The 20,942-nt window shown below is 39.1% G+C and overlaps 2 protein-coding genes and 1 pseudogene across 2 annotated transcripts; all 3 read right to left on the reverse strand.

Annotated features, from left to right (window-relative positions):
• Positions 1-4,995: 4,995 nt before the first annotated feature.
• LOC126606473 (uncharacterized protein At4g14450, chloroplastic-like) lies at positions 4,996-5,634 on the reverse strand. The gene has a single exon (XM_050273863.1). It carries the CDS (start codon positions 5,517-5,519, stop codon positions 5,178-5,180), a length of 342 nt encoding a protein of 113 aa, XP_050129820.1. The 5' UTR covers positions 5,520-5,634; the 3' UTR covers positions 4,996-5,177.
• Positions 5,635-7,859: 2,225 nt separating this feature from the next.
• Positions 7,860-14,254, reverse strand: LOC126606405 (DNA repair protein RAD5B-like). The gene is made up of 18 exons (XM_050273786.1): positions 13,230-14,254; positions 12,978-13,111; positions 12,749-12,884; positions 12,572-12,625; positions 11,942-12,094; positions 11,645-11,796; positions 11,418-11,502; positions 11,095-11,289; positions 10,786-10,929; positions 10,514-10,666; positions 10,230-10,297; positions 10,004-10,126; positions 9,762-9,861; positions 9,530-9,642; positions 8,821-9,424; positions 8,653-8,724; positions 8,459-8,557; positions 7,860-8,245 (listed from the first exon to the last, which is right to left on the reverse strand). Exons 1-18 carry the CDS (start codon positions 14,169-14,171, stop codon positions 8,123-8,125), a joined length of 3,450 nt encoding a protein of 1,149 aa, XP_050129743.1. The 5' UTR covers positions 14,172-14,254; the 3' UTR covers positions 7,860-8,122.
• Positions 14,255-16,989: 2,735 nt separating this feature from the next.
• LOC126607422 (actin-related protein 9-like) overlaps positions 16,990-20,942 on the reverse strand; it is a 36,547-nt pseudogene continuing 32,594 nt past the window's right edge.

Here is a 20,942-nt window from a genome sequence, read left to right on the forward strand (position 1 = left end):
GCGGCGGGTGCTGTAGAAGCGGTTGAGGAATTCCCGCTCTAATTGCTCCCAGCTGTTGATAGACTCAGGCTCTAGGTCCGTGTACCACTCAAAGGCATTTCCTTTCAGCGAGCGCACAAACTGCTTGGCGAGGTAGTCTCCCTCCGTCCCCGCGTTGTTGCAAGTTTCGACGAAATGTGCAACGTGCTGCTTTGGGTTTCCTTTTCCATCAAACTGCATGAACTTCGGTGGTTGATAACCCATTGGCATCCTTAGGGCATCAATCTTCTTGGAATAGGGCTTCGAGTAGAACAAGGAGGTATGTGAGCTCCCTTCGTACTGTGCCTTGATGGTGTTGGTGATCATCTCCTGCAGCTGCTGGATAGAAAGAGATCCCATGAGTGCCGTTGCTTGGTCTGGCTCCGGCTTCACATCGTTTTTCTCCACCTGAGACTCCTCTTCTTCATCATCTCTTCTCTTTAGTGGATCATTCTCTGGGTTAGGGTTATCGCCGTCTTGTGGCTCCAGTCGGCTGACGAGTGCAGCGATTTGCAAGTCTTTTTCTTCCACAGTTCGGGTTAGCCTTGCGATTGCTTCATTCATTTGAGCCAGCTGCTCATCGATTGAAGTTGCTCCAATGGTCATGACTTGCATGGCTAAACTGCTGCTCGAATCGGCATCGAAGAGCATGGATTTGGAGTATTTCCTTGGACTTTCGCCCCTTGGTACCCTTGGTGAGGCTAAGGTGATCAAAGGCTCGTGCCTTGGGTGCTCTTGTTCCCTTGGCAGAGTTGATGCAGAGGTGAAAGATGCGGCAGGAGTAGCTCTTGTCTTGCTTCAAGTCGTGATGCCTAAAGTGACACCACTTGCGACGAAGACGCTCTTGTTATTTGCGCCAGTTGTGGGAACAGTGTGAGCCTTCCTTGATGCCATTAATTTTGGAAGTGTGCTCGAATTTCTTGAACGGAGAAAGAGATGAGAGGTAGAGATCGTCCCACTGGGCGTGCCAAATTTGTAAACACGGAATTTCCTGCGATGAACGAGACAAGAAACACGTGTACAAAATAATATTTGTATTTGATGATTTTGGGTTACAATCTCTCTCTATTTTGATCCTCTGATTCGATCTCCGTAAGGTGTGTATTTGTGGATGTGCGATTGATCCAAAGGGTCGTTGGGCTTGATCTAAGGATGAACGTTCTGCAAGAGCCGTGGACTTGATCTTGAAGGTGGATTTGAGCGGATCTTCAAAGGGGCTTTTGGGCTTGATCTTTGAAGAACAGTGATGAACGGATCTCCAAGGGCTTTTGGGCTTGATCTTGAAGAACGGTTGGACGTGTGGATTTGTTGATGTTGTTGATCCAAGGGCCGTCGGGGCTTGATCCTGAATTGGTGGATGATTGTTGATCCAAAGGGCTGTTGGGGCTTGATCTTGGAAGAAACAGTTGTGCAGATTTGTTGACGTCGTGGATCCAAAGGGCCGTCGAGGCTTGATCTAGAGATGAACGAATGATGAACAATGGACACTTTCTTCAGGGCCGTCGGGGCTTGATCTTGAATCAGTGGAAGTTCTTCAAGGGCCGTTGGGGCTTGATTTTGAATGAGGATTTGACGAAGAACGAAGAGAGCTCTCTTGATCCTTCGGGATTTGCTTGGGAGCTTTTGAGTTTCAAAGCTTCAAGGTTGTGGTATGAGGTGAATTGGTTATGAATTGGTGTCCAAAATGAATGCATTGGCCTCCTATTTATAGAATTCCAAAACTTGATTTTTTGGATTTAAATAATTAGATGAAATAAATCATTTCTGCCAGGTGTTGACACGTGTCCTGTTTGATGACTTTTCCGATTTATTTTTATTTTTTTGTTTAGTCACATGCTATGTGTAAAATTTATGTGACACATAAACATTGAAATTTTAATTATTGATCAACATTTATTTTACCGAAATTTCGATGTCTACACAAGTTTCCAATGCTAGTGCCAGTGCAAGATTCCATGCCAGTGCCAGTGCCAGTGCCAGTGCTAGTGCTAGTGCAAGACAAATACCAATGCTAGTGCAAACTTTCCCAGTGCCGAATGCGAACTTCCGAACAAACCTGAACAAACAAGCAAAATACCTAACTTTCGTAACGTCACTCGAGTGGTCACCAGTTTAAGCACTCAAGCAATCGTCGCGGTGGGAACAACAGGCAAGCCAAACAAAGGGCTCAACAGTAGCTTCAATCAACAAGCCCAACAAAGGGGCCTTCAAACAAATCATAACAGCCCAACATATCATGGGCTCCAAACCCTTTTTTTCTACTTTTCTTCTTCTTTCCTAGGATGGCAACGCAAAAACAAAGTTTTGATGCAAACAGATGCGGGTACGAAGATGCAGATTCAAAGGGTGCGGGTGGGGGGGGGCTTATGCACACTACAACGAGGGACGACGGGGTTGCAGAAGCACGTCAAGCTGCAGGTGCAATGGTGCAGTTATGTAATCTTGAGTACAAGGTGCGGGGCGGCGAAGTGGTGTGGCGGTGGTCCAGTTCATTGAACTTGGCTACGATGATTGCGGCGGTTCGAGCAGGTGCAAATTCACAACGGTGCGGGTAGGTTACAGGCACATGCAGATTTGTGGTGGTCTTTTGCAAATTGCAGGTCGGGTTGCAAAGGCAACAAAGATTAAACCCCGAAGGACTAAACCTCATTTGATACCAAACAAAGCAGATTGATCCCGAAGGATCAAACTTGCTCTGATAACAAGTTGAATATCAGAATGAGTCACGAACAAGATTACAAAATAGAATACTATTAAACAAACAAAAATACCCAAACAGCTACAAAACTCTAAGAGACTACATTGTGAATGACTGGTTCCTTAAACTAAATTACAAACTATATTTATAGAGAATTAAACCTAAGAAATCCTAATTAGGATGGGTTAGGCTCAAGTTCTAAACTAACAAGCAAAATCCAAATACTAAAATAAATCTAAGTATTAATATTTTTCAACAAAAACGATAAAGGTAACTTCGAATCAAAACGATGCAGGACTGAATCTTGCTAATTGAATATTAGAGGTGGTGCTTTGCATGCATGGGCGTCAGTGGGAGAGGGACATTGTAATGAATTCGATGTGGTCTATCTCATCTCACATGTTCTGATAAGGTAACGGAAGGCCACAATCACTCACAGTCAGTCACACCTCTTCCTCCACTCATTTTATTAAATTGATTACAAATCCAAATACAATCAGACAATAAAAGCATGGAATATTTGACTGAATATTTATGTTTCTGTTATTATGCGATCCAAAGATTAGGAATCCCTTCTTCTATTGGAATATTTTCTTCCTTTTGACCATGTATTTTCTTCATTTGCACGTATGCCCCATCTTATTAAGTTGCTTCTTCATGTGGTACACACTTTGAAATTAAATTTCGATGCAAAATAAATTAAATAACACTTCTTTTTCTTTAGTCAGGTGAATACCATTCAACCAAAATTATTCTTTTCTTATATTTCTTATTTAATAGTTGTTCCGCTCTTAGTCTAGTAGTAGTGGTTCCTCTCCTCGACTTTAGATGAAGATCCAAGTTTGCACGTCGCATCTCCATTGTTCTAAAGAAACAAAGTAGTGTTGTTTTTTTCTTTCTTTTTTGACCTATGAAACAAATGTGTGTTTGAGTACCAATCAAAGCAAATAAGACTAGTTCTTTTGGTTTCATAAGAAAATATTGAACACTTCACCGATCATAAAACTTATATCTTTTTACTTTCATCTCAATCAAGAAAGGATTGCATGTCAACCTAACTATCAATATGGAGTGATTGTTTTAGAGTGTCATAACAACTGCAATTTTTTAAATAATTAGTTCATATTGACATTCTAAAACAGTCACTCCATAGTGATCTCACTTTAATTTCTTGTCAAATAGTAAGGATTCACTTTAATTTCTTGGTCATGTTGGACTAACCCATCATAGATGATTTGAAAATGTAATTATTGTATTATGGGTTTGCAATACCAAATATCATGACTTAAAAAAATCAAGCACAACATCAATCAATTGCTTTTGAGTAATGAAACACTCGCAAAACAATATCATAATTTCAAGATAATTTAAATATTTGCAATCACTCACAAAACAATCGCATCAAATAATTCGTTGAACTTGAACACTTAAAATCACTAACAAATCAAGTGATGTGTCATCAATATGAAATAAACACATTAATTATATAATAATTTGCTTCCTAAACATTAGTTGGATTATTACTATTTTTTTTTTTTGAAAATGACCAGCTGGTGACTTCGTCACGGTAGTCCACCCTTTTGGGGGTCGAGAAGACTTATAGAAGCATTTAGCCTCCCCTTAGTCATCATTGTGCGATTCACTAATGCTAGGAATCGAATTCAAAACGTACCGTGTAGAATACAAGCTTAAAATTTATTTCCGACCACTGAGCTACTTTGTAATGGTTTAGTTGGATTATTATTGAAACATCGTTATTCCCTAGGGTTAAATAAATTGTTTGATTGTGTTGGTTTCGTTGATAGCAACACCATTCAAAAACGTTGCCTGACATTTTCCAATTTTATATGACACAAATTTTGTTTTGTTTGTGTTAATCAAGTAAAATATACGAAATTGGACAACTTTTTGACACCAAAAAGGAATAGACAACTTTTGGGATAACTCATACTTTATGCTTACGGTGGAGACTGACCAACTGCTACACAATGGAACTCTTTGACTGAATCATGACCATTGGATCCAATGATTCTACAAATCGACCCTTCCACCGCAAAAGTGGCATCCCATGATCTTTTTCCCCAACCACTAATCCTGCCTCCAATTTAGAAAATTTTACCAAACGTCTTATTAATCAGAAATAATAAGACGAGGAGTCCCAATGAAATTTGAACCAAGGGAGTAAAAAAGATTAACGCTATGACTCGTTCAAAATTCATCACATTTCAATTACGGATTGATAAACGAGTCGTAGCGTTAATCAACACAAGAACCCAAGCTGGAATTAACAATTTTAATAGGGAAATATGTATGATACAGTTGGCAAAATCAGGTGCATGTTTGATCACGAATTAACTAAGATGAACGCGCATACACCGTTAGATGAGATCTACAGACTATTTTTACATATTTAAAATTCCATCAGAACCCTTGAGGAAAAAACCGGATTGAATCCGGCTAACTAACGAAACTGAACGAAAGGCGGGACCATCTGAGCCGTGTCGTAGCAAAACGGAGCCGCCGGGTGCTGCCACTTCTTGAACACCGCCACCTGAGCCGACTTGTCCGCCTCCGCGCCCTGCTGATGATGGCGCGGGAGCTCCTTCTGCTGGTGCTGCCGCGTGTCGTCTCGAGATTTGGCCTCGATTGGTTGATCGGGGGAGACGAGAGGGGAGAGGAGGGGGATGGCGACGTTCCAATCGGGGACGCGGTTTATTTGCAAGGAAGAAGGGGGCGGGGCTCGCCTCTGGAGGCGGCTGGGCTGGCGTCGGTTACCGGAGCTCGGTCGCGATTCTTCTGCCATTGATATTTGATTGGATTTTGATGAGATCTCGGAGGAGAGGGAGAGAGAGTGAGGGATTTGGGATTTGGGATTTGGTGTATAACAGGTGGAACTGGGCAAGGAAGTGGTGGTGCGTGTGAATATATATATATATATATATATATATATATATATATATATATATATGCGTGAGAGAGAGAGGCGTATGGTTGGCACGCGGCTTTGGCTCCTGTAAGCCCCGACGATGGAGAAATTTTTCATTCTTTCCGGAACACGTGTCGTTGTATAAGAGAAGAAAAGGTTAACTTTTTCAATACAAGTATTTTACTAACGTGAAGTGGCACGTGGTATGTCATTCTGTGTTTTTAGTACATTACCACTATGACGGTATAATGAGGAGCTCTTTAACAAGATCTAATTTGTTTTGTTCAATTTTATCCGAATGAATATTCTACTTGTCAACTCTTGGCACTTCAAGATCAACTTAGGTATTATATTCTTGATATGCGTTCGAGTAGTCAATTTTCTCAAATGAAATAAATTGGTAGTCTTGCAAAAAAAAAAACAAAATAAATAGTGGAGACGGGGTGGAACAAAGTATATAGTCATGTGTATTTGCAAATTACATTAACTTTGGTTCTATTGTTTGCTGCTACTTCAGTAGAGAGAGCCTTTATTGCTCTAAATATTGAGAAAAGTACATTGTGTAACCAAATGAGAAATCAATTGTGAAAGTTCTAGGATGGTACTTGTTTAACCTAGAAGAGATGAATAGGTTCCAATTTAAAAATCCAATTCAATTTTCAGTTCTCAAATTAAATCCACCTTACAACTCAAGTCATTAACACCCAGAAGAAGGTCGTGGAGGTTGTTGAAATTGTATGACTGCCATGATGCAGTGACCACCTTCACCGCCCACAATGAAGAACTGGAAAGTTTACAAGTCAAGAATCCACGAATGAGGAAATCACATGAGCAAAAACAAACTCCTTGAAACCCTCTCTGAGTTCTTAACCCTCTTATTTGTTAGGAGATTACCCTCCTGATGCAATTTCAATTTGGATACATGTTGAATTCAATTCAATACTCTTTAATCATTGAGTTCTATATTTATATAATCAATGTTCGAAAATAGATTTTGAGACAACTAATTTTAATCTAGTTGGTGGGTTTTCAATATAAGGGTTCGGATGGAGTTTCGGTGGTCGTAGGTTGAGTTTGGGGGTGGTAGGGGCCTGATATTTCTCGATCTTTATTTTGGTTTTCCATTTTATTTGGGAATTTGTTTATTTATTTTTATTTTTTATCTTTGTTTCTTTTTTGAAATTATTGTTATTATTATTTTAGTGTCCATATAAGCTAAAAAGTGGAATCCATTGTTGCTACATGTACATTTGCCAGAAAAAGTTAACGGGTGCTTAATGGATGTGCTTTTCAATTGATTGGATATTTATTTGAAATGTTTAAAAATATTGAAAATAATTTGAAATAACGTTAAAAAGTTTGGGTGTTTTAAGTACTCAATCCTTTAATTAATTAAAAGCTTTTACGCTACACTAACCTTATGTGTTCGAATTTCCACTCCCAATTATTCTATTACTTGGAAACAAGGTTCATTAACACTAACAAATTTTTTTGTTTTAACAAATGATATTATTAATACAAAAAGGGGGTGGGAGAATGGCTAAGCCTCACAATGGGCTAATAATAATATGACAAGAATCGAAAATAAGATTTCTCACTTACAAGTTAAGAGAATACAAGTAAATCGGAATACTAAATAGCAATTAACATTAATATAAATAAATAAATAAAAATCTGAAGCCGAGCCGAAAAGCGATAGGAAGCTCGAGCTATGAGCTAGCCAACAAACCACCCTAACCGAAAGGGAGAGCGACCGAGTTAAACACTTTTTCTTAAGATAATATTTAACGAGTTTCCAAAAAAAAAAAAAAAAAGAAAGATAATATTTGGCGTTACCAATTCAGACGGGGGGGGCCCACAACCGACCGTTTTCGGTAATACATGGAACGCTTGCAGTTTGCATTTTTGTTCCCCTCGTTTTTGACTTTCTTTTTTTATTATTATTATTATTTGGTTGGGCGACATCAAAAAGGACGACGTTGAAACCCACATCTCCACCTATCAACCATCTCTGACCAACGGCTCAGATGAGGGTTACGTGGCCAGTTGTAAAAACGAAACGCACCGTTGGTTTGCTCGCAGGGCCGAACTTTATCGTGTTATCTCTATTGTCCTCTAGCATTTGGGGAAATTACAGAAGATAGCTGCCAAACTAGTCAAAATCAAAACAAAACACATATACTGCAAGTGCACTGCCACAGCAACGCTCTGTACCAATAAAGTAAAAACATAAATTTTTGTTCATATTTTTGTGTCATTGACATAAAACGCCTGTGAGATAACGGTCAAAGAACAAAAACATTATTTTCAGAATATTCGCATAATTTCATATGAATTTGCTCGAGTGTTCGGACCAAAAATATAAATAGAAAGAGAGAAGGCCCCATGATTTACAAAATTGGGGACTTTTAGACCAACTAGTACACAGAAAAGCCCCAAAATGCTGCAAACTCTCTTTTTGGAAAGCTATATATAATGACTTAGGTGAAAAGCATTTTGAGCTCCTCAATTCTGGCAGAACGAACTTCCTCGTCAGTGAGAGCTCCGGCAATCATTCTCTGCTTCCTCGCCTGAACTTGTTGCATTCGCTCCTCCACGGTGTCCTGCAATGCGCAAAGCAAAATCATTTTGAGCTTCTCAGTTGTCCGTGTTTCGTGATCAATTGAGTTTGGATTGGAGTGGAAAACGTGAGACGCAAGAAAAGTAGATCAAATAAAAGAAAGCCAGCAAAGCAAGAGTTGCTTGTTCAACTCACTAAAGGAAAAACATCATTCAATTTCAAGCAAAAAAACACATGTAAACTACTGAAAGATCACCTTGACAATAAATCTTCTGACTACAACAGTTTGCTTTTGGCCAATGCGATGAATTCTCATTATCGCTTGCTCCTCTACAGCAGGATTCCACCACGGATCCTGGAAAAAGGAGGAATACGATGCTTTTGACACGAGGGATGAAAGGATTAATTACCAGAAACATGCAAATTATAGATATAAAGATTGGGAAGTACCAGTATAAAGACATTAGATGCTGCAGTTAAATTTAGACCAACACCACCCGTTTTCAAGGATGTCAGCAACACCTGAGTATTTGTAACACATTTGCAGAATGTTAGGGATGAATAGATCGCTGCCAAATTATAACAGCCAAGGAAGAGAACGTGACTCTTGCAGCTTACCATTTTCCCCCTGCTGTCGTTGAACTCGTTTAAAACCCTCTCCCTCTGTGTCTGAGACAGCTTTCCATCAAACCTCAGAAATCCAATTCCTCTTTTCTTCATAGGGGACTCCAAGAGATCCAAAAAAGTAGTCCACTGACTGAACACAATGCTCTTTGCACCAGAACCTGACCGAAGAATACGTTCCAAGAAATCCAATAGCTTTGCAACCTTGGAAGATTCTGTCCAGTTTTCCTCATCGGTAACCTGGAAACGGCTTTCTGATGGGCAGGTAATAAGGTCAGTGTTTGCAAGCCATTGCCGACAGATTGGGCATCGACCAGTAGCTGGTGTCTGCCAGCTTGAGAGAAGACACTCTCTGCACATCTTGTGTGCGCATGGTGTAAGTACAGGATCATCTGCAAATTCCAAGCATATGGGACACTCTTTGTTTTCACCGCGACGGATACTCTCCACAACCTCTTCAACGTAGGCTTGAGTGGGGACAATCTGCTTTGAACTGGAAGAATCATGACTAGCTTCAAGGAATTTTCTGGCAAGATTTTCAAAGTCCGCAAACTTGTGTGGATCATTCCGACTTTTTATCTTTTGTGAATCAGCGCTACTGCATACATGCAAACAAGATTTTATTAGAAGTAGATCAATACAATCAACAAGGAAACAACATTGGTTATTAAGTAGTTAGAAATAATCGCAAATCCATTCCCACCTCATAACAAGATACGGGTGATTGCAACACTGCCTCAATCGAAGTAGCAGCTCAAGGATATTTGCATAGTTGTGAAGAACCTTGCCTTGCGCTACAAATTGATCAAACTGGACCTGTATAGTTTGCATAAAAGATGGTAAGCACTAAGCACCATGGATGATAGAATCACCACTGATGAGCTATCAATAATAACTAGGCTACAAGATATCCTTTTAGAGTCGAGAAAACTTACTTTTGATCTCTTAAAAAGGGCATCGTAGAAGTAGCGTTCAGCATCCGACTGTTCACACTTGATGGTTTGAATGTCGACTGGAGGGAGAACAAGTATGGGCCTGAGCCACAAGCAACAAATGTTAAAAGGCTCCAAAGATATTATGTGTGTCTGTGTGTGTGTCTGTGTGTGTATGTGTGTGTGTGTGTGTGTGAGAGAGAGAGAGAGAGAGAGGGTTTAAAGGAATCCAAAAAGTATTTTACCTTCCTTTTTTATCTGTTGTCTCCTTTGTTCTTCTTAGCATTAGTGACCTCAAAATAGCCTTGATCAATCTCAGTCCTCTTGGATCACCATTCTCATATGGTTTTTGAATTAATTTACTCCACCTAGATGTAGATAATACCATGTTAGTGACACACATACTAACATGCCCACTAGCTCCCCAATTGTTATAACTGCAATACAATAGCAATATTTTAAAATTCATACCATGACCAGTTACACCACGGTTCGACATGCAAGAAGCATAAGAGGCTGTAGAGGTCTTCCAAATTGTTCTGCAGCAATGGATTTCACAAATAATGTTAGAACAAATGAATAATCCCTCCCCTAAACTCTATTAGAAACAACTAGTTAAAGTCTCCAAAAATGCACCCAAAGAAATGAAGACAGGTACTGTTAAAAGAGCAGTGCTGTACACATGCTTTGTTAGCCGTTGTGGTTTCTATCACGCATACTCACATATCTATCAGGTATGAAATCAGGATGCATACCTGAATAGGGGTTCCTGTCAAGCACCATCGACAATGCGAGGACAAGGCAAAAGCAGCCTGAGCTGCTTGGGTTTTTGAAGCCTTAATGGTATGTGCTTCATCAAGCACCACCCTATACCAGTCAACCTGATGGAAAATACTGTTCTCCTTATCCTAAAGGAAAATTAAAGCATCCATATAACAAAGAAGATGAATAAATTTGTTTTAGTTGATTTTAGCAAACAAAAAAAGTGCTAAGAGTTGCTTTAAACAGAGGGTATTTTTTTCCTTACACTTTTATAAGATGCAGCCAACACACCATACGTTGTCAAGACAACATCTTGTGCCGAGATTGTTTTGGGGTCAGTGGTTCTGTACCCACCATAGTGGACAAAAATAGAAATACTTCCAGACTCTGAATGGGTTTCGAGCTCATCCTGAAACATTGAAAGAAATGATAAGATATCTTCCAAAGTAGTTCAAACTATTAGGGAATAAATTAAGATACGATCACTTTTTCCTGGACCATTAATTGTATGCCTAAATTCAGACAAAAAACTTCTTTGAACAAAACACTATTCAATACAAAACAGAAGATTCACCTTCCACTGGCTTAACAAAGACATGGGACAGACAACAAGAGTGCCCCCCCTTGGTTTCAAGGGGGTGCTTGTATCTGTATCCATCCTCCTCCTTTTTGTAATCTCGGTACTTTCAGAGCTTTTTCGGACTGGTCTTGCAAGTATTAGAGCAATTGTCATCACAGTCTTCCCAAGTCCCATTGCATCTGCTAGGATCTATAAAAACACCCTTTTAAGTTGGAGAAAAGATTTACATGATAATAACCAGAGAAAAAAAGGAAACCGAACATGTACTAAAGCAAATTAAAGAAAATATGGACAAGAGGGAAGATAAAGAAACCCACTCCTCCTCTTGCCATTAGCGTTGCAGTTGGAAGTTTTGTGGTTGCCTCCCCTGTGAATATGTTCACATAGACTGAAGAAACTCTCCTGAAACACGGCATGTTTAGCTAAGTTAGACGCTTAAGCTATTTGATTTGATTCTATGGACACACCATATGTTATGACAAAGAAAATAGAAAATAAACTAGAAGTTAGTTCTCGCTTCTTCCATATTCATTTGGCAACATACTCATCACAAATATGATAGGCTGCCCAGCAAGGATGAAGGGTTTGTGCTGCCTTCTCAACATCAATTCCCTTCTCTAATTCAGACATCCAGTAGAGAGCTTGCTTCTGGTATGGCTTCAGAACGCATGTGAGAGTACTTGACGGTTCCATCTCCTACAAAATTGAGAGAGAGAGAGAGAGAGAGAGAGAGAGAGAGAGAGAGAGACCAGGGGGTGAGGAAAGAGTATATTGATGACATCAAAAACAAAAACCATAGTTACTCTGAATTTTGAACAATATAAGCATTCCAAATACCTACCTCCAAGTCATATACATCTGCTGCACCAACAAGTTTATTTAGAGATGATTCTGTAACAACTTGTTCATCTTTGCTTTCTTCTGAAGGCTGTTGGGTGGTGCCTTTTCTTCGTTTCACTAAGGGCAACACTGGTGCAGCACCATCTTCAATACGCTGTTTTGAACCAAGCATGTCTATGTTATTCAATGTCAAATTATCCATGGTAATTTAGCAATGAAGATGTGTATAAGACAAATCCTTGTATTGAAATATTTAATTGTCTTCATCAAAGCACTTTCATTGGAATTCAATTAGCACACTGAAACTTTACCCAAAAAATTAAATAAATCATAGCACCACTGAAAAGCACTCTCACTAAAGAAATGGCAAAAGAACCAATTCACGATTTGCTTTTACCAAGGGTTGGAATTCTTGCAAAGACCTCACTCAGTTAATGAGTTCAAGTATAATCAAAGCACAATCTAAACTTTCATCTGGTAGTTGGTACAATAGTTTCTTGGTCACAAACTCCCAAAAACATTTAGTAATAAACACACATGAAAAGATTATATGGATAAGTGGAGATTCAGCAAATCCAATTTTCAAACACGTGAGATCAATGCAAATGAACAAAAGAATGGTTAAACATACTTCAATGTTCAATAGACGTTTTCGGGAATCAAGATCTTCTGGGGTGAATTCAGCCTGAATGAAGCAAAATACAAAAGCACATATCAGTACATCACATACCAACAAAGAACAGAGTTTCTAATGCGTGGACTTGTATATGTCGAATGCTAACATTACCACAGGACAAATAGGTACTACCTTTTGATACGGCCGAATTTTCAGCAAGTTGAACAAAGTGAGGAGAGGATACAATGAAGTATTAATGACAGGGGAAACATCTAGCCTCCATGACGAGTGGTCACCCTCCGTAAAAATGGAATGGTGAATATAAAAACTGTAAAAATATTACAATTGAACACAATTAGCACACACAAAACTGAGTAAGATAATTCCAAGGAATGTGAGGACAGCTGGATAGGACCTCTACCTTACATACAATACAACCTCTTGCACCATAGAAAGGACACTCGGTGCAGCTATACAACGCCCACGAACTTTAACCTTACCAGAACTTACAAGCGGAATAACAGTCTTCGCCCATTCCATGGGAAGCCGACCAATCTATAAAATTAATCGTATATAGAACACGTCATTCATTAGTCCTATCGAACATATAACAAGATAACATATTTTGTTAAACAGAACACAATGAAGCAACAAGGAGGGAACATTGATATACCTCTCCAAATCGTTTGGTCGAGAATCGAACAATCCATTGGGTTTTGTAGCTTGAGTTTGCACAAGGAAAAGTGAAATGAACAATCTCATTATCAACCAATTTCCTGCCTTTCGAAGTTGAAAGTGCAGTGATAAACGTCCTTCCCACCATAAGCCAATCCTGCTCCACAGGGAAATCTGCATCTTCCAAATTATCGGGTCTCATCTGTTGCACCGAAATCACTTGACAATCAGGAACTTCCTTCTTCACCTGGCTCTTAGGCTCCGGCCCCTGGCGCGAAGAGATCGAGTTTTCGAGAATGTAATTGATGGCGGCTTCTGGGTTGTCACCGCATCTAGCGAGCACTAGGAGAATATCAAGTTCGCGTATCTCAGGCCCCAGCCCCAAAACTGAGCGAATTTTCTTTACATTCTCTTCCTTTCGAATCTGCCTCTCTTCCTTCTTCAACGGGCTCTCATGCTTAGCTATGTGAAGCTTTTCAGCTTCACCTGACTCCTCAGAGGCCTCCAGCATGACCAGGGTTGTAATGGGTTCCACATTTAGGACCAAACCCTCTTGACTCTCAGGAACCTGACTCGGCACTAAGCTCAGAGACTCCGCCTCCTCCGACTCCTCAATGGGCTCTGCCTTGACCCGAATCGGAACAAGTTCCTGGCTATCAGGAACATCAGAGGGCTCCTGCTTGACCAGAGTCAAACTCTCTCGACTATCAGGAACTTCTTCCTTAATCGAGAATTGAGGCTTCGTGGGTCGAAGCCTTTCAGTCTCATCCGTCTCCTCGGACACCTCTTCCTTAAGCACGGTCGAGATACGAGCCCCCGCGCCTGGATTCGTCCGCTTCACCATCACCCCCATTGGAATTCCAACCGGAATTCCCATCGGAATTTCGGAGTTGTCTTGCTCCTCTGCATGTCTGGCGTCCAAGTCTTCCATAATAGACATGGATCTGGAGGCAGAAGACGGAAATTAGGATTAGGGTTTCGTTAAATTGAAGGGAGATTTTGAGGAGGAGGAGGAGGAGAGGAAAGGGAGGGAAATGAAAGACGGGCCTCTGCGCCTTTTGCGTTTATACTAGGATCTTATTTTGGCGCGAAACCAAGTTTTTAGTTTTAACCTTCACCAAGTTTCGCCGTTAAATTTCACGGTTTTTTAACCGCTTTGGGTATTTTTGGGCGTATCATGTACCTTTGGTTTTCAACATTTTGGCGCCAAAGCACGGGAGGTCAACGGTTGCTGGCTGAGTAAAAATTTCAAGTTACCGCCAAGACTGCATTATCTTCTATGTGGGCGCACGTCGTCGTTTCGAGTAAATTGAATTTTCTTTTCAAGAATGTTTTGAAAATTGAGACAAGAACATCTCCAATCAGAGAAATTTGGCCTAATCGGATAAATGGTTCTCATGGTAATAAGGTATTCAGATGATAGTCTCTGTGGTAAAAAAATTCGGATTTAAACCCCTATGGTCTAAGTTTGTTAGGATTTATGCCCTTCTGTCATTCCTCCATTAGGTTTAGGTTGGCAAAATTAGATAAATGGTCCCCGTGGTCATAAGGTATTCAAAAGATAGTCCCTGTGGTAAAAAAAATTCGGATTAAAAACCCTGTGGTCTAAGTTTCTTAGGATTTATGCCCGAAACTAGAGGTTCTGTCATTTCTCCGCTAAGCTTACAGGTGGAGCAGAGCTTCTCTGAGGAGATGCGACAGAACGTGGTTTAACTAATAAATCACATAATTCATTAAAATTCAAGATCTAATAAATCAAATAATTCAAAATGCCTTTATAAAATTAACGAGTTTTTGACTTCTGAATATCCAACCAATTAATTAATTCTTTGTAACATATTCTATTTTTCTTTGACAAATAAGACAGTAATCGTTGACGTTTTCCTAGAATTTTACGTAAACCTCTCTGAGATAAATAGTTTTTTTGTGTAATTGTAAATGTGAAGTAAGTTTTCGTATCCTATTGGTGAAACTAACTATTTGAAATTCAACAGATCCTCTGTTTTCGTCTTTTTCTTCTTATGAAATAACTGAGATGAATGAATTTTTTTACCATAAACTGAAATCTTCTCTACCCCCCTCTTTTTATTGTAAGATATTTTTTATTGATAGATACTCAGAGAAACTCTACTCCACCTGTAAGCTTAACGAAGGAATGACAGAACCTCTAATTTCAAGCATAAATCCTAATAGACTTAGACCACAGGGGTTTAAATCCAAATTTTTTCTACCACAGGGGCTATCTTCCGAATTCTTTATGACCACGGGGACCATTTATCTGATTTGGCCAACCTAAACCTAATGGATGAATGACAGAAGGGCATAAATCCTAACAGACTTAGACCACAGGGGTTTAAATCCTAACAGACTGTGACCACATGGGTTTAAATTCGAATTTTTTTACCACATGGGCTATCATCCGAATACCTTATGACCACATGGACCATTTATCCGATTAGGCGGAGAAATTTTTAAGTAGGAGACTAGACTAGGTCATCTGTACGGACACAAAAATGCCCACATACCTCATTCTCTAATTTTTGCACTTAAACACTTTCTCTTAAAGCAGCATTAATATTAAAAAGAAAGAAAAAAAAGACAGCAATAGTCTTTTTCAATTGAAAAATTCAATTATAATGTGGGATTACGTGAATTTGTAGCCATCACCCTTGTTGCAAAAAATGATAGTGACCTTAACTTATTTTTTCGGTGATTATTAAAAAAAAAAATTACAACAAACAATGTTTAATTTAACATATCAAGTAAAGAGCAAAACTTTAAAATAATCAAATATCATATTAGTTGTCAATTTAAATTTTATATTTAAATTTTAACATCGCCCTTTAACTCTCAAAAGCTCTAAGCCATATAAATAAATAAACACATTGGAAAATTAGGAAAAGAGAAAAAAAGGGGGAAAAAAAAGAGGGAAAGCCCAACAGAATAGCAGATAGAGGCCCACATAAATAAGGGAAACCAGGCCTAGTTAACTTCTCCAGGCTAGCCTTTGGTCCTCTCGAGCAGTTGCCATGACAAAGAGGATGACGTTCCATACCCGACTTACATGAATGTAATAATGATAATTTAAGTGAACGATTTTACAAAATTAATGTCTTTGGAGGTTTAAGGATTAACCACGCAAAAACATCTATGGCGAAATTTTCCCGGTCTTATGACCGTATTAAACTGGGTTTGAATCGGATCAAATCTGCTTGTATTTATAATTGTGAGTCCGTAACCCGATTACAAACTCATAAAACAAATTAAAAAAGTCATCGAAAAAAGATAACGAGAAAACCAAACACACATCCCAAAGGACTCAGCTACAACAAACTAAAAAAGCAAGTAGAATTACATTAGACGGAGATTTTCGTGACATCTTCGTCATCCTTTACAATCAAATACAAAAAAATCCAAAGTACCTGGCTAAACTAAATAAGAATCTACTGTTGCCGAAAAATATTAACAAGAATCTACCATTAGCTTCTATACAAACAAAGATAATGAGTTTACTCCATGCAGTTCGATCTACCAGTCATACCTGAAAGTTGAAAACATAGAATCATTAATGCTTTTATAGTAAAAAGAATGATCCCCCAAATACAGTTAGAAAAACTCATTTCAAAATCGATGCTTTCGACTGAAAGACTAAATAAGTTACAGAGTAGATTAACTGTCAAAGCCCTGACTAAAATTGACATTACTGGCAAGTCGATAGCTTCTTCAATTAAGTTCATGTAATTAAGAGCATGTGTCACCTTTTACGGATTAATGTAACACATTGCCTGTCCCACTTCCAATGTGAATCCCATTGCGAATCCAGTCGTCACGGTATACCCAAGCATCCCAACCAATATCAAGAATTCCAAGAATCTGTTGTGAACACGATATATGCTAATAAGTTGGTAGCATGATGAAAAGTGCTACCAGCAAAAGACATGTTTGGTGGATATCATTAGACATGGACAACGATGTATTAAAAAGGTAGATGATGCGTGACTTACCGCTCCACCTTTCCATGGTACAAAAGTTGGATTTGATGTTGATTGCAAGACCTATTTTACATGATATAATCCACATATGAAAAACTATGGTCGAGTTATTTTCGGTTACAAGAAGGAAGGGTTTAAAACCATCAAGGATAGAAGTAATAAACTTACCTCAACAGTATCAATCGCTTCATTTGAAGGAATTGCATGTAAAACCCTGCAAAAAGGAGAATGATAATTTAGTCTTATAAGGGTTTGAGTGAAAGTTCCATTCCCATTCAATAGCATTTATTAAATAAGCACACGTGCATATCAGGCTCTCGTAAGCATCCAATTTTATTGAAGCGTACTTAAAAACTAGAAATTCTGCAGAAAGTTGTAATGGGGTCCCTCGTCCATGCAAAGAAGGGCACACAGCAAACCACTTTTCAAAGCATGGCGACCTATGAACTAAAACTCGCCGACCTCTATGAGTTTATGAACATAACCACAAGTCTAACATAGGTTTTCTCTAAAGGAATTTGAGGTTACATCCAAAACTAATTGGCAATGGGAGGAGGAGGAGTAACCCTACTCCCTATGATCCCATTCTAGCATGTCCTCGTAGTCACGAAACCTATGTAAGTAACCAATCCAATATTTATTAAGAATAAGTGATTTATCCCAAGTATTATTATGTCACAAAGATGTTTAACTCGGAAAACACGACTAACCAAACACTGGGTGGAGGAGGATATGCATCTGGGACCAAAACCAATGGGAAGAACAAACCCATAGGAGGGACCTACGCAAGAGAAAATTATAAAAATTTCACAGAAAGTTATATTTCAGGACTAAAGCAGCTATAATTCACTTTAAGAGACTCACATTGAGAGCAGTTAATCGTGTATTATGAGATCCAGCTGTGGCATGCCATCTTCATAAGAATGAACTACACCAACAGCATCAAGCTCCCCCTCCTGTATAAAGGAAACTAAGTAATTAGAAAAGCATAACCCGAGAACCAAGTTAAAGGACCCTTGTCCAACACATTCTACACTATGATATGCAAATAATAACCACTACATATTGTAACAATAAGAACAATTTGTCTAGTCCCTGGTAAAAATGATATCAACTGAAGTTACAATTGTTGGAGTATACTTTTGGCTATAAAAAATTATAAAGAAAAGAAAGGACAACATGATTATGTTTCCTTGTTTTGTGGCATGTTTTGTGGCTTTTTTTAAAGCCATAATTATGAGGCTTTTTTCGGATAGAAGAAATAAGGAAGGAAGAGCTCATTTTCAGTATGTGAGCTCATTTTCTGCCGAGAGCAAGGAGAGTTGTAGAGAGCCCAAAAGAAAGAAGAAGTTGCTGCTTCATTTGGTTAGTAATCATCCACCAAAGTAGTTGTTGTTGTAATAGCTTTGAGCTATATGTATAGAGAAGAAATTATACATTATATTTCTTTCTCTATTTGTTTCTGTGGTGTGTGAGAGCTATTGGGTGTATTGGGTTATTTGGATTGTGAGATTGCCAACACTTTGTAAACTCCCATTTGGTTGATAGTGGATTATTGGGTGAGCTCCTATTGCTCCGAGGACGTACTCCAGTTAGACTGACTGTTGAGGAACCTCGTTAAAATCTTGGTGTCTTTAATATTTTGTTCTTGCATTTCATTTGATATATTTCATGTGGGTTAAAAAGAGTTGGTTCTAAAAGGTTTGGTGCTATCCTAGCACAACAATTGGTATCAGAGCACTGGTTGCTCTTGGGTACTGTCTAGTTGTCAAAGATGTCAGACGGGCAAGATGAAAATCCTTTTGGAAGCAGCTCCGGGTTTGCAAGAACTATGGTGCAAAATGCAAAGTTCGAAGTGGAAAAGTTTGATGGCACAAACAACTTCGGGATGTGGCAATGTGAGGTCAAAGATGTGTTGGCTCAACAAGATCTACTTGCCGCTTTGGGAGAGAAGCCGGAAGCTATGTCGAAGCCGGAATGGGAGAAATTAAATTTGTGGGCTTGCTCTTCAATTCGGTTGTGCCTTGCAAAAACTCAGAAGTATTTTGTGATGCGGGAGACGGTAGCAAGTGTGTTGTGGCAAAAATTGGAAGACAAGTATATGACGAAGAGTGCAGAGAACCGGCTACACTTGAAGAAAAAGCTCTATCAATACAAAGAAGGTACAAAAATGATTAGACACCTTGATGCTTTTAATAAGTTGATTGCCGACTTGTTAAATTTAGATGAGGATATTAAGGATGAAGATAAGGCCTTAATATTGTTGAATTCCTTACCGGACTCTTATGAGCATTTTGTTACCACTATTATGCATGGTAAAGAAACTGTAAAATTTGAAAATGTGTCAAATGCCTTGATGAATTATGAAATGAGGCATAGAGATAAAAATCATGATAGTACCTCTGAAGCTTTATTTGTTAGAGGTAGATCGTCGGAGAGGAAGTCATCTTCTAGTAGGAAAAAATCACACTCTCGACCTAGAGGAAACTCTAAAGGTAGAAAAACCTTGGAAATTGATGAATGTGCCTTTTGTCATAATAAGGGCCATTGGAAGAAAGATTGTCCTAGGTTGAAGACCAAAGGCAAAGAAAGTTCTGAAGCTAATGTTGCTGAGGTTGAAACCGATTTTTCTGATTTTGCTTTAACCACTTCCTCATCATTTGATTGTGCTACTAAGTGGGTGTTGGATACAGGTTGTACTCATCATATGACTCCTCACAAGGATTGGTTTTCAAGCTTGAAAGAGTTTGATGGTGGTGTTGTGTTCATGGGAGATGACAATCCTTGCACAACAAAAGGGATTGGTATAGTTCGTTTAAAGTTGCATGATGGCATGGTTAAAGAGTTGACAGGTGTTCGGTATGTACCGAATTTGAAGAAAAATCTTATTTCTTTGGGTACTTTGGAATCCAAGGGCTTCAGGTTTCATTCAGATGGATAGACATTGAAAGTTACTTATGGTGCCCTTGTTGTGATGAAAGCTCCTCGGTGTGGCCATTTGTATTTATTGTAGGGAAGCACTGTGACAGGTGAAGCATCTGTAGTCTCTGAAAATATGGGCACATCTGATTCAGATACTACTAGACTATGGCATATGAGATTAGGCCATGCCGGTGAGAAAGCTCTACAAGGGCTTGTGAAAAAAGGTCTTCTAAAAGGTGCCACGACTTGTAAGCTTGATTTCTGCGAGCATTGTGTCTTGGGGAAGCAAACTAGAGTGAAGTTTGGTACTGCTGTACATCAGACGAAGGGCATTCTTGATTATGTGCATTCGGATGTTTGGGGTCCTACAAAGACTCCCTCTTTGAGTGGTAGACATTGGTTCGTGACCTTTGTTGATGATTATTCAAGAAGGTCTTGGGTCTACACTATGAAGCACCAGAGTGAGGTGTTAAGCATTTTCTTGGGTTGGAAGAAAATGGTTGAGAACCAGACTGGGAGAAAGATTAAGATTTTTAGATCGGATAATGGTGGTGAATACACATCCGACCCTTTCTTTAAAGTTTGCAAAGAAGAAGGGATTATAAGACATTTCAGTGTCAAGGGAACTCCACAACAAAATGGAGTTGCAGAAAGATTGAATCGAACCTTACTTGAAAATGTTAGATGTATGTTGTCTCAGTCGGGTTTAAGCAAGTCATTTTGGGCAGAAGCAGTTAATTATGCATGTCACATCATCAACCGGTTACCCTCAGCTGCTGTTCAGGGTAAGACACCAA

This window comes from Malus sylvestris, chromosome 16 (genome assembly GCF_916048215.2).
Source record: "Malus sylvestris chromosome 16, drMalSylv7.2, whole genome shotgun sequence".
NCBI lineage: Eukaryota > Viridiplantae > Streptophyta > Magnoliopsida > Rosales > Rosaceae > Malus > Malus sylvestris.

What these genes read in the sequence shown, in the direction of transcription:
- LOC126606473 (XM_050273863.1), bottom strand. Translation starts at nt 5,519, where the DNA reads ATGGCAGAAGAATCGCGACCGAGCTCCGGTAACCGACGCCAGCCCAGC.
- LOC126606405 (XM_050273786.1), bottom strand. Translation starts at nt 14,171, where the DNA reads ATGTCTATTATGGAAGACTTGGACGCCAGACATGCAGAGGAGCAAGAC. An exon ending in AAATTCGGCCGTATCAAAAG is followed by an intron (nt 12,626 to 12,748) that starts GTAGTACCTATT and finishes TGCTTCATTCAG; the next exon opens with GCTGAATTCACCCCAGAAGA. An exon ending in CATCTAATGTCTTTATACTG is followed by an intron (nt 8,558 to 8,652) that starts GTACTTCCCAAT and finishes TCCTTTTTCCAG; the next exon opens with GATCCGTGGTGGAATCCTGC.